The 15901-nt window shown below is 35.6% G+C and overlaps 1 protein-coding gene across 1 annotated transcript; it reads left to right on the forward strand.

Annotated features, from left to right (window-relative positions):
- The first annotated feature begins 27 nt into the window (after positions 1-27).
- On the forward strand, positions 28-15119 carry LOC110696489 (GRIP and coiled-coil domain-containing protein 2-like). The gene is made up of 12 exons (XM_021873784.1): positions 28-934; positions 1230-1363; positions 2108-2240; positions 3283-3483; positions 3598-3720; positions 4550-4587; positions 4670-4781; positions 6503-10903; positions 13279-13404; positions 13617-13715; positions 13802-13944; positions 14538-15119. The coding sequence occupies exons 3-12, from the start codon at positions 2163-2165 to the stop codon at positions 14812-14814; spliced, it is 5598 nt and encodes a 1865-aa protein (XP_021729476.1). The 5' UTR covers positions 28-934; positions 1230-1363; positions 2108-2162; the 3' UTR covers positions 14815-15119.
- Positions 15120-15901: the final 782 nt, after the last annotated feature.

Here is a 15901-nt window from a genome sequence, read left to right on the forward strand (position 1 = left end):
AGTTGTTTATTATGGTGGTAAGTTTTAAAAGAGTGGCTTTACATGTGACTAACTTTTTTTTTTATTTTGGAGTGAGGCATGTTAGCTTATTGTTATTCCTATTAGTGTGTTAAAATAAAGTTGGGTCACTTCAGGTATTGGGTCACTTCGGATAACGAGCCAACTACAGGTATATCGGGTCAACTTCGAGTTGGGTACATTCGAGTTTGATCACTTTGGATATCGGATTAACTTTGAGTCCATCTCACATCCCTTACTTTTTAAAAAAGTATTACACCAATATTTTTTGTTATCATTTTACAATGCCGCAACTATCCTAATTACATATTTTATTTATATAACAATCAATGAATTTATCCTAAGCTAACGATTAAAGTGTAGCATTTAAGAAAAAAAAGAAAAAAAAAACAATACTCCATATAATTGAAAACTATGTGAAGTCAAAATATCAAGACAATCCCACTATATAATTCTAACAAACACAAGACAGCCCATCTTCTTATGTGTCTGAAAATCTGCAAAAAAGCTAAGACATCATTTGTACCCCACATTACTCAAATATTAATCTATTATAACAAGCACTAATACCAAATCTCTTACACTAATCAAAGGAAAATGAATTGACCACCCACAATTAATTCGTGAATTTTCACAAGTCTTTGCTTCTTTGGCGGGCTGTCTTTTTCCTCCTTGTCACATTAATCACACAAACCTCCTGCTCATTTCAAAAATCCGAACACATTATTTCCCACCAATCATCTTTCTTATTGGCGAAATATACATTAATAAGTGATGTAGACGAGATTTGATCTTAAGTTTTTGATCCCGCTTATTATCATTCTAGTTTAAAGCTTCAGACATAAGGTTTTTGTTTCCTTGCTTACTTCAAAAGAATACTCCAGCAGCTCCCAATTATTTGAAGATCTGCAATTAGGTGCTTGACAACACTTCCCTGTCTTATTAATTTTACTTTATTCAATTTATTTATTTTATTGTTTTGGATTTTGTAAATAATTTGTAACAGTCACTGTTCTGGGTTTTTTTGGGTTTATGGGCTGCTTCAGTGCTTCAACATTTTATTTTATTTTTTATTTTTTGAATTTTAGGAAAATAAAGTTGATTTTTTTTCTTTTACTGTGGTCCTGAGTTCTCTATTGAGTTCTTGACTTTTTGGGGTTTCTCTATTTATCAATAATCATAACCCCATTTACTCATTTCATTGATTTTAGTGTTTGGGTGATCTTTTTGGAGATTTGAAGTACATTGTTGAGATTGGGAGCGATTTGAGCTGATTTTTGGCTTGTTTGAAGCAAACCCATTTGAAATTTGAAGCTGAAAATTTTCAAATTTTGAATTCTAAAAGGTAAAATTCTGGGAATTTTGTCTGAATTTTGCATCTTTTCTTTCTTGTTTAGTATTCAAATGCAAGATCTGCTTCTGGGTATAGTCTTTAGTGTTCTAGATTGTTGATTTTACGTGCATTTATCCGAATTCGCAACGAAATCGAAATGAATCAAGTAGAATATACTCGTTTCTGGTTTTTTGGATTGTTGATTTAGTTTAAAGGTTTACTTTAATACAAATATACATTTTAAGCGGGTTTTGTGGCCCAAGTGACCCACATTAGTGTAAAAGTTATGGAAGTAATTGCATTTTTCTTTTGGGTCTTAGTCTTAATAAGAAAAAGGATTATTGCACTTTTTGGGTGGTTTAATTTTATTTTTGTTTTATTACTATGATGAGTATATTTGTGACTTTAATAGCTATGCTTGAAGAGGCTCCGAAAAAGTATAGGGGCGATGTTTTGTAAAAACCGTAGATCTTTTGTGAATGTTGTTAGGAAGGTATGGGGATAATTAATGAACCACGGAATTAGCTTGTATGAATGGTTTCTCATTAGGAATTTGCTTAAAGGTGTCACTATTGAAACAATGACATATAGACATTTATTTAGAACTAAATGGATTTGGCAATTGAAATACTTTCTTACATTTCTCTGCTAAATTTAAATGATCATTACCTTGCTAATAGTAATCCATAGAGGTTCGGCTTTAGTTTTAGTGGAAACATGTGAAGTCTTAAAAGCCATTATGTGTTTTGTGAACAGGGTATCGATAGTTGAATCAAATGGTCTTCACTTTATAATACTCTGACCGCCAAGAATGTCAAGGGTTTCGAAGTGGAAACTTGAAAAGACCAAAGTAAAAGTTGTATTCCGACTTCAGTTCCAATGTACACATGTAAGTTGTTTCTTATGAATACTCGCAATGCACACTGTGATTTAAGCAGTTAATTCTCTTAAAGTATGCTGGGATTGGATAATTACATATAACATTAGTCCAGAAGTGTACCATTTTACTCCTTATTATTTGCCAGATTGCATATTACTGAAAGCGGTTCCTGTGGGTGGGTGGTGGAGGTGGTAGTGGTGGACAAACCTGGTTATACTGATTTATTAACATTATATGTGATACTTGGACAAATTTATGATAGATTCCAATTTCTCTCCCTTTTAGATGCATCTGTAGGAACCTCTTTAGAGGCATAGGATAATGTTGATGTTGATATTTTTGTTCTAGTTAAAGCCTGTTAAAAGTGGATTTTAAAATTTAATCAATTAGTTTCTATATGCCTGAAATGTACTTCAGTCCTTCCTAGCTGCTTATACTGATGCAGATCGCAGAGAAAAGGTAAGACAAGGGACGAACAAAGTGCAGAATGAACATTAAGGATGATGCATAACAGGCTAACAGCATAAGTATTCCGACTTATTTTTGTAGAAAAATTTAATATGAAGTAGTGTTTTTTAGACTCAATTTAAGGACTGATAATTGTGGATTATACTAAATATCATTCATTAAGTTGGACAACCGTACTATTGGAGAAATCTTCATGGTGTTATATAGCTGCAAGACTTGCAATACTTTCCAATTTTGGAAGTTTAAATTAGTTTAATATGCCTTCTATAGCTTTTGTTTTCATTTTTTTTAACTCCTCATCACGTGGGTTTCCTAGAACTCGGTGCCTGCCCCCATACTGCAATGGAAATATATAAACAACAGAGGAAGCATTTTACCTCCAAAAATAGAAAGGCTTCATGTTATTTCCCTTTGTGTTTGTGTCACAGTATCCCAATATAATATCGAATTATTATTTTCAGTACTTGAATTACTATTAGCTTAAACTGCTCTGTTTGAGATGTGGCACCACATTTGGTGTAGAAAAGGGATCTGTTTTAATTACTTCTGTTCCAACTGAAGTGATTATTTCTGCCTTTTACAGATCCCACAATCTGGATGGAATAATTTATTCATTTCATTAGTTCCGGCTGATTCTGGCAAGGCAACAGCAAAGACTAATAAAGCAAATGTTAGAAATGGTTCTTGCAAATGGCCAGATCCTATCTATGAAACCACCAGACTTCTCCAAGACTCTAGAACTAAACAATTTGAAGAAAAAATTTACAAACTTCTTGTTGCAATGGTAATTGCTTATAATTCCTGTACTTGGATATTGTCAACATACCAGTTTATGTATATTTCTTCTTGTTTGAAGAACTATTTGATTTTCTTGCTCTCTTCTCTCTGCTGCTATCAGGGGACATCAAGGTCTAGCCTTTTTGGTGAAGCTAGCATAAATCTTTCTGAGTATGTTGATGCGTTAAAGCCCACTGCCATTTCTCTGCCCCTTCAGGGATCTGATTCTGGAGCTATGTTACATGTAAGGATAATTTTTTTTTTTTTTTCCATTCATTTTGGTTTGAGGTTATATCTGACAGGAAATTGAGAACATATTGCTTGACCTGAAAAAAAATATACTGCACAGTAAGCATTATGATGAAGGCTTGTGATTTGTTTTGTGAACAAGAAAAGCTTTCTGTTTCTCTTACATGTGGGTTTTTATTTTTTTTGTTGTTTTTTTTTTTTAATTTTTTAATTTTTTTTTTTTTTTTTTTTTTTTTTTGGGGGGGGGGGGGGTATTGGGGTTGAGGGGAAAATTGACATTATCATCCTTTCCCACTGTCTTTGGTGTTACTTCTCCTAAAGTATGAAATCTGGGTGCTTAGACTTCTGTCCAGGCACAGTTAGGCAGTTCTAAAGTGCTCCATACTTTCTTTTATGAAAGTAAACTAATATATGACAAGATTTTGGCGCTGGTAGGGAGGATACCAATGGGACAGTTATCTAAAGACAGTAAAAGATCTAACGTGTTGAATTTTCCTTTTGTTTCGGGGGTGGGGTGGACTGGTGGAGGAAGGGAAGCCATGATACAAACAGTCAAAACATTTATTGGGATTTTATTTCCTTCAATCTAATGATGTTTTTTCATCATTTTAGAGTAGGGTTCTGTTGGCAATCATCTTTAGACTTTATAAGGACAAATATATCTGCATCTTAGATACCACAGTATGTGGGTGCCTCAGCACTAGTTATGGTTTAGACTTTAGATGCCACAAATCTTGATGCATCTATAGAAACATGGTTTTCACTTTTAAAAAATCATTTGATCTTGAACATAAGAAATATAGCTGACTCTCATTCAATGCCAGGTTACAGTGCAGCTTTTGACTTCAAAAACAGGTTTCAGGTACAGTGTACAGACTCCTAATACAAGTTAGTGATTCCACTGTTTTATTTAGTAGGTCTTATATTGTCATTCAAATGTCCAGGGAATTTGAACAGCAGAGGGAAGTCAGTGACAGAGGTTTGCCGTCAAATACTGATAATGATAATGGAAAACTGTCAGCACCAGTAGATGGAGTCATTTCTCGTACTGACAAGGTATGACACTTTTCTACAGAGTGTTTTTGAAGCTGCATCTGTATTTGTGATGCTTTTTTGTTTGTGTTTTAAAACCTTTTATAGATTGCACGTCACCATGAAATTTTTTAATCTCAGATGCTATAATGAGTTTTTTTTTTTTTATATTGTTTCATTAATTATTCTTCTTCTCTGCTTGAACGCCTTAATCCCATAAGTGGGGTTGGCTACATGAACCAACATGAGGACTTCCCAGGAGGTCACCCACCCTAGTACTCTTCTCAATCATTGTGGCTCTTGTCAAGCGATGTGACAAAGTTTTACACTGGCTGTCACTGGCCTACCGTAACCGTCCTCCTTTATCCAGGCTTGGGACTGGCAGTGGGTTTGGCGGAGTTTGTTTCATTAATTATTAAAATTATTAATAATATTGATTATCACAAATTCTTATATTTGGCCAGCCACACCATTAATTGAACGCGTGGCCTCTTCACATATAAGCAATTATTAAATAATGGGGTTATGACGATGATCAAATGGGGTTACTTTGATGGATGAGGGTTTACCGCAATGGGGGAATCGGGTTACTCTTATAACAAGTGGAGTCATTCTGTTAATTCTTAATAGTCAAAACCAAAAAAGAGGAGTTACTTGAATGATCAGATATGGTTCCTTTTTTAATTTTTATTTTTTATTTAATTGATGTTATTCTTATAAAGTTGTTATAAATTGGGGTTACTCTTATTGATAAAATAAGGTTACCATTATGAATAATTGAGGTTGCTCGTATGAATGAATAAGGGTTACTCTTAGTATTACTAAGGCATATGTTCTAAAGGTACGCAGTAATACAATCAATTTGATACTTTGAATCTTAAGTGGAGTTCCAATCTAAGAAGTAAGAACTATTGGCATAAAATGATGTGGTGTCAAGGTATAAGTGCATTTATCTTTCTTATGTTACAATTGTCTGGCAAATGCACACATGTATAATAGAGTAATAGATGAATAGGTAAAAAGGTTCATCTCATGAAGATCAGATTGGGTCATATTAGAATTTGCGCTGTTAAGAGTAGGGTAGCTGAGTAGCAATGGGTCTTGGGTAAATTTCAAAAGCTCTGAACCCTAAGTCCAAACCTTCTTGGACTCCTTGGTCTGGGTTGCTTCAAGTGCTCAACAACTAGTTTGTAATATTATTGTTGAATATTTTGGGCAGGGCATCATTAGTTAGATTAAAAGAACGAAATTGGCAAATCTTTATATTTTTATATAAGTTTAGTAAAATAATATTAATTTTTAACATATGAGTAAATAAATAAACTTGCAAACAAAAACACACTACCTCCATTCCCAAAAGTTCTTAGCCATACAATATGTCAGATGTTCTCTCTGGCTATGCTTGGTTGTTCTTTTAGTTTCTTTCAGCAAAGATCACAAAAGAGAATGTATAGCAGATATCTCTAATGAAACAGTAGGCTAAATGAAGTCTGTGCCATTAACTGGAAAACTCTCACGGGTCACGCTGCGACAATATCCTGCTCCAGGGTAAAATATGTGTACTAAGTGTGTATTTTTGTGTAAGAATCTCTAATATTCTTTTTTGTGGTCCATAATTGTTATGTCTAGAATTAATTCTTCTGTGTTGAAGACATTTGACAAGGAGCAAAGCCTAGCTTAAAGCTGTTATCTTTCTGTAAGATTGTGTAACATTATAAAACTTCTAATGATATCATTATTATTAGGTGAGCCCAAGAGTTAAATTCAAGTTAGAATCTAAGGAGCTACCATCACTTGAAGAAGAATCAGGTGTCAGTGAAGAGTATGCAGACTCAGCTGCTGGCTTTGATGGATCATCCAACACTTCAGGAAGTTTGTGTGCAGAAAAGAATGAAGTCTCTAGCACTCGTGAAATTGAGAGTGTCAAGAGAACATTCTCTGGTGATCGTGAGGGAGTTCCTTCCCCTCAGAGCTCTGAAAAGGAGAAAGGGGCATCTGATCATCGCTTTTTGGTGCATGGTACCGGTGATTGGGTCCACCAATGGGGTGCTGAAAACTTAACCGATGGTGAAATTGCAATTGCATATGAAGAAAACAATAGACTTAGGGGAGCCTTGGAAGCAGCCAATATGACTATTAATGATCTAAGACGGGAGATAAGCTCTCTGCAAAGTTATGCTGATGATATAGGTGTTGAAGCACAAAGCTTGACAAAAAAATTAGCCATTGAAATTTCTGCAGATCAGGAACTGGTGAAAGAGGTCTCTTTGCTCAAATCAGACTGTTCTAGGTTTAAAGATGATCTTCAATGGCTAAAGAATTTGAAAATGAATCCTCCAATTCCTAGAAGGACAGCAGTAGATGCAGATCCATATAACTTAATGCAAGACACGAATTTGAGATGGATGAAGGGCATTTCAGCTGTGGAGGATAAGATAAGAGAAGTTCAGGAGAAGGCACATCTTGGATTCAATGGGAATGATTCAACTTTGCAGCACACAGATCTAGAGGCATTGCTCAGTATTGTGCAAGATCTCAAACGAGGAGCTGAGGGTTCTAGTAATCAGCTTGACGGACTTTCAGTTGGAAAAGCAATGACAACCATTGGCGTAATGAGTTCACCTAAAACTGATCATGTCATGTCAGATACTGGTCTAGGTGTTGAGTTGTGCCATCCTGAAGGTGTACTTTTGCCAGGGCTGCTGCCTACTGGAACTGGTTCAGTAGATGCTACAAATGCAATGCAAGGAGAAATTTTTAAACTTCTGAGGGAGTTAGATGAGTCTAAAGCTGAACGAGAGTGCCTTCTAAGAAAAATGGATCAGATGGAATGTTATTATGAAGCACTTATTCAAGAGCTGGAGGAAAACCAGAAACAGATTCTTGGTGAATTGCAGAATCTAAGAAATGAACATTCTTCATGCATATACACTGTTTCATCCACTAAGGCTCAGATGGAGGCAATGCATCAACAGATGAACAATGAGCTGTTACAACTTGCTGAGGAGAGATGTAACTTGGATCTCCATAATAAAGAGCTGGAGAAAAGAGCTCATTCATCAGAAGCGGCACTAAGAAGGGCAAGATTAAATTATTCAATTGCTGTGAATAAGTTACAAAAGGACCTTGAAGTTCTTTCTCTGCAGGTACACTCTATGTATGAGACAAATGAAAGCCTCATACGTAAAGCTTTTTCAGAATCTCCACAACCATATCTCCTGGAGTGTCAAGATGCTGTGCCAAATGATCTTGCAAGAGGCTGTGACACTGAAAATTTTATGATCTCCCAGAGTCATAGTAAAATTGTCAATAATCAGCTTCTGGGAAGTGATAGGCTCTTGGAGGAGTTGAAGAGGTCCCTAGCATCGCAGGAAGAGCTGTTTGGGAAGATACAGGAAGAACTTTTTGAAATGCATCTTGCAAATGTATATCTTGACGTGTTCTCAGTTACGCTACATGAAGCTTTAGTAGAAGCAGATTTGGGGAGGAGACTTGCAGAGACAGAGACGTATGGATTTGCGAAGCAGTTGGAACTTTCATCCAGGGCCAATGAATCACTTAAAGTTCAATTGCAGAATATGACAGGTGAGGTATGTAATTTGAGTGAGGAAAAAAATCTTTATATCTCAAGGTGCAATGACCTTGCTTTGGAGAATGATAGATTGGAAGCAGATCTGAAAAGCATTTCCAACGAAAAGCTTGTTCTTGATGAGAAAATTGGTGAATTAGGGATTTTGTTGACCAACTACCAAAGTTATAAAAGCAATTATGAAGAATGTAATGTTGAAAAGGAAAACCTGGCATATTCACTAGAGCAAGCTACTGCAGAGAAGGGAAGTCTTTCAAATGAAATATTGTTATTGCAAGAAGAACTGATGAGAATGAAGAGGAAAGTTAGCATAAATGAGCATTTGCAGAGTATAGTCGACTATCTTCGTCAAAGACTGGAGAATTTGTTGGCTTCTGGCAATGAACGGGTTGATGGTTTGGTATCCTGCCGTGACATAGAGGATAAGAATTCAGAGTTTGAAGAATTTGTGAGTATAATATTTCAGTTGGAAGAAGGCCAGCGGAAGCTCCATGATAAAATTCTCCTACTCACAAAAGAGAAGGAAGATTTGCTGAATGAGTGTGATACTGTTAAATTCTCCTTAGCCAGTGCAACGTCTGAAGTTGAGATTGTGAAGAAGAAGTTTGAGTGTGATGTAGCAGACATGGTTAAAAAATTAAATGCATCGAGCACTCTCATGGAAAAGCTTCAAACAGATCTTGAGGTTGTTGGTGACAAACTCAAGCTTAGCTCAGAGGCAGAGGAAAAGTATTCACTGATGGCTGATGATCTTCTGTCTGATTTTGCAAAACTGGATGATGCTGTGCAAGAACTTACTTCCAAAAATAGGGATCTTGCTGCAGAGATAAGGGATTTAGGAAGTGTTACTGATGAGCTAGAGGGGGATAAATTGGTTATAGATAGATTGTCACAAGAAAATATGCACCTAACTGAATTGCTACATAATAAGACTGATGAATTAGGCATTCTTACAATGGAGCTTAATAAATTGAAAGGAACTGTGGAAATATTGCAGGATGAGGTCTCTCTTCAAAAGGGCTTCAGAAATCAACTCGAGGCAGATGTTTTGAATTTGAATACTCAGGTGAAGGAGAGAGATGAAATGTTGTCCCACCTTGATAAGCAGAAATCTGAAGTTAGCCAACTGAAGCGGCATCTATCAGACATGGAGTCAGAAAAATCAAGTCTCTACCATCAATTCTCCAATATGGAAGAGCACCTAAAGAGGGCAGCAGCAGGATCCTCAGCTGATTCAGAAATTCAATTGCTGGATATGCATGCACTTGTAGTTGCTGCTGACATTACATGTACCGTTGTTAAGGAGCAGTATAAAGTCCATGTTGAAGCGCTCTTACAGCAGCTGGAGTACTCAAATCAGCTTCTTTTAGAGGTTAACAAGCAAAATCTTGATCTCACTTCCAAGCTTAACAATTGCCTTGCTAGCAAAGAAACATTTGCTGAAGACAATACTAGATTGCTGTCAGCCCTTGAAATTTTTAGATCCGAGTCAGAATCTTATGTTTCCTTGAACAAAGATCTTGAGCATATCAACACAGTTACATTGACTGAACTTGAAGAGTACAAGAAGAAGAGTGATAATTTAGAGACAAGGTATGAAGATGCTAAATTAGAGCACAAGTTTGAAGTTGAAGAGCTTAAATCCTTGCTTGGAAGTTCTCAAATAGAGAATGACACTTTGATAATTTCAAAGGAAGAGCTTGAGATCAGGTTTCTGGTGATGAAAGCATTAGTGGAGGAGATGAGTGCTCATTGCAAATTTCACGAAGAATGTAGAGAAGAGCTGACTGTACTGCAGAAACAGTGCTCTGATCTTACCCGTAAGCTTTCTGAGCAAATTTTGAAAACAGAGGAGTTCAAGAACCTGTCCATTCATCTTAAGGAGCTTAAAGACAAAGCTGAAGCAGGGCATCTTCAAGCACGCGAAAAGAAAGAAGCTGAAGGGTCTTCTGCTTCTATGCAAGAATCCTTGAGAATAGCATTCATTAAGGAGCAGTATGAAACTAAGATACAAGAAGTTCGACATCAACTGTCTATTTCGAAGAAGCATGGTGAAGAGATGCTCTGGAAATTACAGGATGCTCTTGACGAGCTCGAGAATAGGAAGAAATGTGAAGCGTCTCAGTTAAAAAGAAATGAAGAGCTACTATTGAAGATTAACGAGTTAGAGGATGAGCTACAATCAGTGCTCTCGGATAATCGTGAAAGGTTTATGGAATATGAACAGCTAAAGGCAGAGTTAGACTGCTCAGTCATGAGTCTAGACTGCTGCATGGAAGAAAAAAAGCAGCTTATGGCATCTTTACAGGAATCCAATGGTGAAAAAACTAGACTTGCTGATGAAATTGAATTGTTGAGAGAACAGATAGAGAATCTTAAAGCATTCATGACAAGTCCCAAATACAATGAGGATGGATGTGATGCACTGCAAAAGGGTTCAAATTTTGAGAAAATAGTGGACAATTCCTTTGATGATCAGGCTAACTACTTATCTCACAATGTGCCACAGAAAATTGAAAGGGGTGACAGGGAATATATGAATCCGCCAGCAGTACAGGTAATTGTCTTTATGTTCGCTCTAAGTATATAAGTAATCGGTTGATGAGTCACAATTTTGCAAACTTTTCTTCCATCCTGATAGTGTATCCAAATGCTTTTTTGAGGTCAAAGTTCATCAATTTTGCTTTGTGTGATTTTTCTAGATATGTTTCAATGTGTATTTTCAAACACATACTTCCTCCTTTTTTTTTTCTTCCCCTTTTAGGCGATACATTTTTAAATCTACACTATTCACACACCATACACTATTTTTGGTGATTTTTTCATAAAGGAAAAACATAATTATTAAATCTGACGTAAAGCTTTCTAAAATCAATTTTGCTATGATTTTTACTTACTGATAACTAGAGATATGTATTGGCAAGTGTAAAACAAGAGGTGTACCCAGTGCTTCTTTGAGGTCAGAGTTCATCAATTTTGCTATGTGTGATCTTGTTAGATATGTTTCAATGTGTATTTTCAAACACATACTTCTTCCTTTTTTTTTCCCTCCTCATAGGTGAAACATTTCTAAATCTACACCATTCACACACCATACAATCTCTATTTTTGGTGATATTTTCATGAAGGAAAAACATTATCATTAAATCTGTTAAAATATATACTTTCCGAATATCAATTTTGCAATAAATTTACTTACTGATAACTAGAGATATGTATTGGTAAGTGTGAAACAAAGTGTTTCATCCAAAAAAAGGAGTCAATATTACTTTACCAACATGTAACTAAAGATATTTATAATCAAAGGTGTCTTGGAGAATATGAAAAACAAATGGGTACACTATTATGGTCTTTTGGGAGAGATGGAGTATATTCTTAGTCTCTCTTTTCTTTTTAAAGTGTAGAACTATTAGTATGAAATTACTGATGTATTAATAATTAGATAATCTGCCCCAAGTAAGGTTTTTTTTTATTTATGTTGATTTCTGACATTAATCTCAAACTTGCTTACTGTTGCTATATGACTTTGTTATGCTTGGTGACAAGCTTTTATTGGGGTTATGTGACTTCCAATGTCACTACTAACCTGGGGCAGATGATTGTCTGTTCACTTCTATAAACAAAATGAATCTTGCTTATGTCAACTATAGCTGCTCTGCATCCCTATGTAAATTTATTTTCCTCCATTGATAATAGTAATTAGTATGAATATGGAATAATAATTATTGAGTGCAAGAGCAGAATCACCTGGAGTATCTGATGTAAATTTCCAGCATAGATCTGATGAAATATCAAATTTCATAGCACAAATTAATAATAATCTATGCTAATTACTGATTTCATGAATAGAAGGCTATGATATAAATGATGAAGTTCCTGTGTTCCTCCCAAACTTATTATTGAGTTGAGATAGGTGACTGGGAGTGGACACCAAATTTTATCTACAACATTATTTTATCATTCATCTGTCTTACTTTGCACCAGCACATTCAGGAAAATTTGCAGAAACTTCTATTACCTCCATTTTTCTGAGTTCACTTAGTATTAAGCTGTAGCAATGGAAACTAAGGAGAACACAATAGAGGGGCCTCTCATGTGGGTACTTAAAACTTTTAGAAGGAAAGGATACAAAGAGTAAGGGTTTCTATTTTATGTAGTAGGATTCCACAAGGTGGGGTGTGGGTAGGAGATGATAAAATATGAAAAAGGTTTCCAATTTGCCATTGAGGCAATAAGGTAAAAGTGTGTAGAACTCGATGAAATAGATGAAAATAGAAAGTGGGTAGAATTTAGAAAATTGGTGGTTGTATTATATACCCTTGTGAGAGACATTGTAAAGCTATACTTGTTCCAAAATTTTCTTCTCAGTAATTTTTATAAGATATTAATGTAGTTTTGTTGTTGTTGTTGCTGTTAATGTTGTGTTGGTTTTCAATATGTGTTGATATGGTGACATGCCTCCTACTTGGGGTGTCTGTGCAACTTAGGTCCTAGGTTGGTGCCTGATATTAAAAAGTTCACATTGACCTCTTCATCATCTCTTCAACCTTTCTTCATATTGTTCCACTTTGTCTAGCCTAATTTCTAGTTTGATCAGTTTCAAATGGACTGTTAATTCTTCATTTTCACTCTATTCAGCTGATGCACAGCTCCCTGAACCATTTATTATTTGTCCTTTTTAACTTTTCCTAATATGCAAATCAACTCGATTGGTCACGGTGATATGGAGGGAAGAATAACATTTTCATTTCTATCTTGGGATGTATATCGATTTGTTGGAGCTTTTGTTTTGCATGAGATATGCTGACCACTATCAATTTAGGTGTACATTGTGTTTGAGTTTAATGCTCAATATTCTTTTTATGTTAAACCCAATAAATTACATGTTCTGTTTTCTGATATTGAGGTAAACCAATTTTACCATATATGCAGGATGCCTTGGTAACCAAAGCCTCAGAAGGTCTTTCAGGGGTAACAAAGGATCAAGATGATATACTTCACGATGATCAGCTGAAAGCACAAAATCTAATGTCAAGCATGGACCGCCTACAGAAGGAGGTATACACACTTTGCTATGAATAACATAAAAGCAAAAGATTTGCAAATAATGATCTTAGTCTTTTCTCTTAGTGAGTTGCATTTCATATCCTGTTCAAACTAGAAAGCATATAGCGATTTTATTTTCCCCGTACCATGTAATCATGTATTCTCACTTCATCCTTTGGAAGCTCTGTCAACACCTTATTGACTTATATGTTATGTGCTTGCAGTTAGAAAGGATGAGAAGCGAAAATACACTTCTAGAGGATGAAAACTCTGGTGAACAATGTCATGAAGGATTACGCAGTGAGCAAATGCATCTGGAGAAGGTAAGGCCGTAAGAGTTGAGTCTAATCTGCAAGTGATCAGCTTGATCTGGTTCTTAGCTCTTCTACTTTGCAATGTTTCACCACAGGTGACTAAGGAACTTAGTGATATGTCTTCTCTGTATAATGATTCTTCAAGAAGTGGGAACTCAGTGGAGCGAGTACTTGCTTTGGAGCTGGAACTTGCTGAAGCCTTGCAGGCCAAGAAAAAGTCAACCATTCAATTTCAGAGGTGAATATACTTTAGCTCATAATTGACTCATAATTCAAGATTCACACCTAGTTTTCAGCTTTCATTACAGTTGAGGCAGGATTCAATCTTAGTTTTGAGCTTGTGTTAAATAAAATTCAGTTCTTTCAACATTACACCCATGAGAAATTCCTACTAGCCACAAGCCACTTAACGAAATATCGGTTGTGCCCACTAAGTGCCCCCAGTTAACACTTGAGGCAGAGAGGATTTCACCTTTGTGTTGATCTCGTGTTAATTAATCAAAACTCCTTTATTTACAAAAAAGTCTTACTCACCACTTAACTAAATCTTGGTTGTGCACGTGTGCTTCCAAGTTCTGGGTTTTGTGTTAGCTTGTCATGCTGTTTTAGCTGTTCTTGCCCCAGTGCAAGAATGCTCCACACATACTGACTATTTAAGCATTTGCCTGTGACAGTGGGCGTTTCATTTGTTATTTTGCCTCTTTCAGTACTTAGAAAACGTACTGCTGCATGGACATATTTTTGGTGATAGATGTTTTTTTTCCCCTTTCTATTTGTTGTGGTTATAAAATGCAACTAAAGGTTTACCATACTCTTTCTTTTTTGGCCTAGTTCTTTCTTGAAACTACACAGTGATGAAGCTGCAGTATTCCATAGCTTCAGAGACATAAATGAGTTGATTAAAGACTTGCTGGAGATGAAGGATAGATACAGTGCCATGGAGGCAGAACTCAAAGATATGCATAAGCGATACTCTCAACTAAGCCTGGATTTTGCCGAGGTTGAAGGAGAGCGACAAAAGCTGACAATGACGCTAAAAAACGTGCGTTCACCAAAAAGACTCTTAAATCGGCTTCAATCATCCACCTATGAGGATCCATCTTCATGATCCTTCAGAGTTTTCTTACTGCTAGTTTGTTTATCAATTTTGATTATTTGAACATCAGCAGTTTCATATTTCAAGGTTTGAAAATGGATGGCGAATGAATTTATCCATAGGGTAAATACACTAGTGCTTGTGTAAATAACGAGCATTGTAAAAATTCCTTGTTATAGGTTAGATTTCGATGCTCAATTGTTCTTTGGGCTGTTGCATAGGTAATATCCGGAACTTTTCACCGGTATTTATGTATCAATATGTATGTATAGCAAGTAAATTACAGCATCTCAGTGTTATAACATAAATTTTGGCTGGAACACTTGTAATTTAACTCGAATCTAGCAAATTTTTCCTCATTTATATAGCACACAATGACCCAATCTTCACCAGCTATTATCATAGATGGGAACTTATTTTGCATATAATTTAGCTGTAAGATTAAAAACTCAACACATCATTATAACAATACCATATTAATTCAAAGTACATATTTTTATTAACCAAAGTAGTATAAAATTTAGTCATAACTGTTGCAATTGAGTCTGAAACTTAAGCTTTAGAAGGTAAGATCAAGCATTTTACCAATCGACCATTCTGTCTATAAGTCTTGAAACAACTAGATGCATGATTATCAATGCTCTCACCCTCTATGATTAATCTACCATCGATACACTTTCTATGAAATCGAGTTACCATTCCATCTTGCATGTATGTAAGAGGAGGCAATGATGGTACCGGAGATTTGTATCGTTTAGTAACACTTTTACTTGTCTTATGAGTTACCCTTTTGTAATTTATCATATCATCTATTGACATGGAATGAAAACCACTCTCGGTGCCAATTATATCATGATCTACTAAGGCCAACGACGATGGTGAAGTATCTAGTGATATGGACGATGATGATAGACAAAATAGTAATGAGTCTACTAGTGGCGGTGGTGGTGGTTGTGGTTGTGACCGTGACAATAATGATGAAGTTATATTTATCTTGTCGACGAGTATCTTTGAATTAGAATTAGAGCCCTCTAATTCTTTATCTTGGTGATTAAGTATTGATTTAAGACCAATATTATGAATATCTTTATCAATATAT

The sequence above is a fragment of the Chenopodium quinoa genome, unplaced genomic scaffold, assembly GCF_001683475.1.
Source record: "Chenopodium quinoa cultivar QQ74 unplaced genomic scaffold, ASM168347v1, whole genome shotgun sequence".
In the NCBI taxonomy this organism is placed as follows: Eukaryota; Viridiplantae; Streptophyta; class Magnoliopsida; order Caryophyllales; family Amaranthaceae; genus Chenopodium; species Chenopodium quinoa.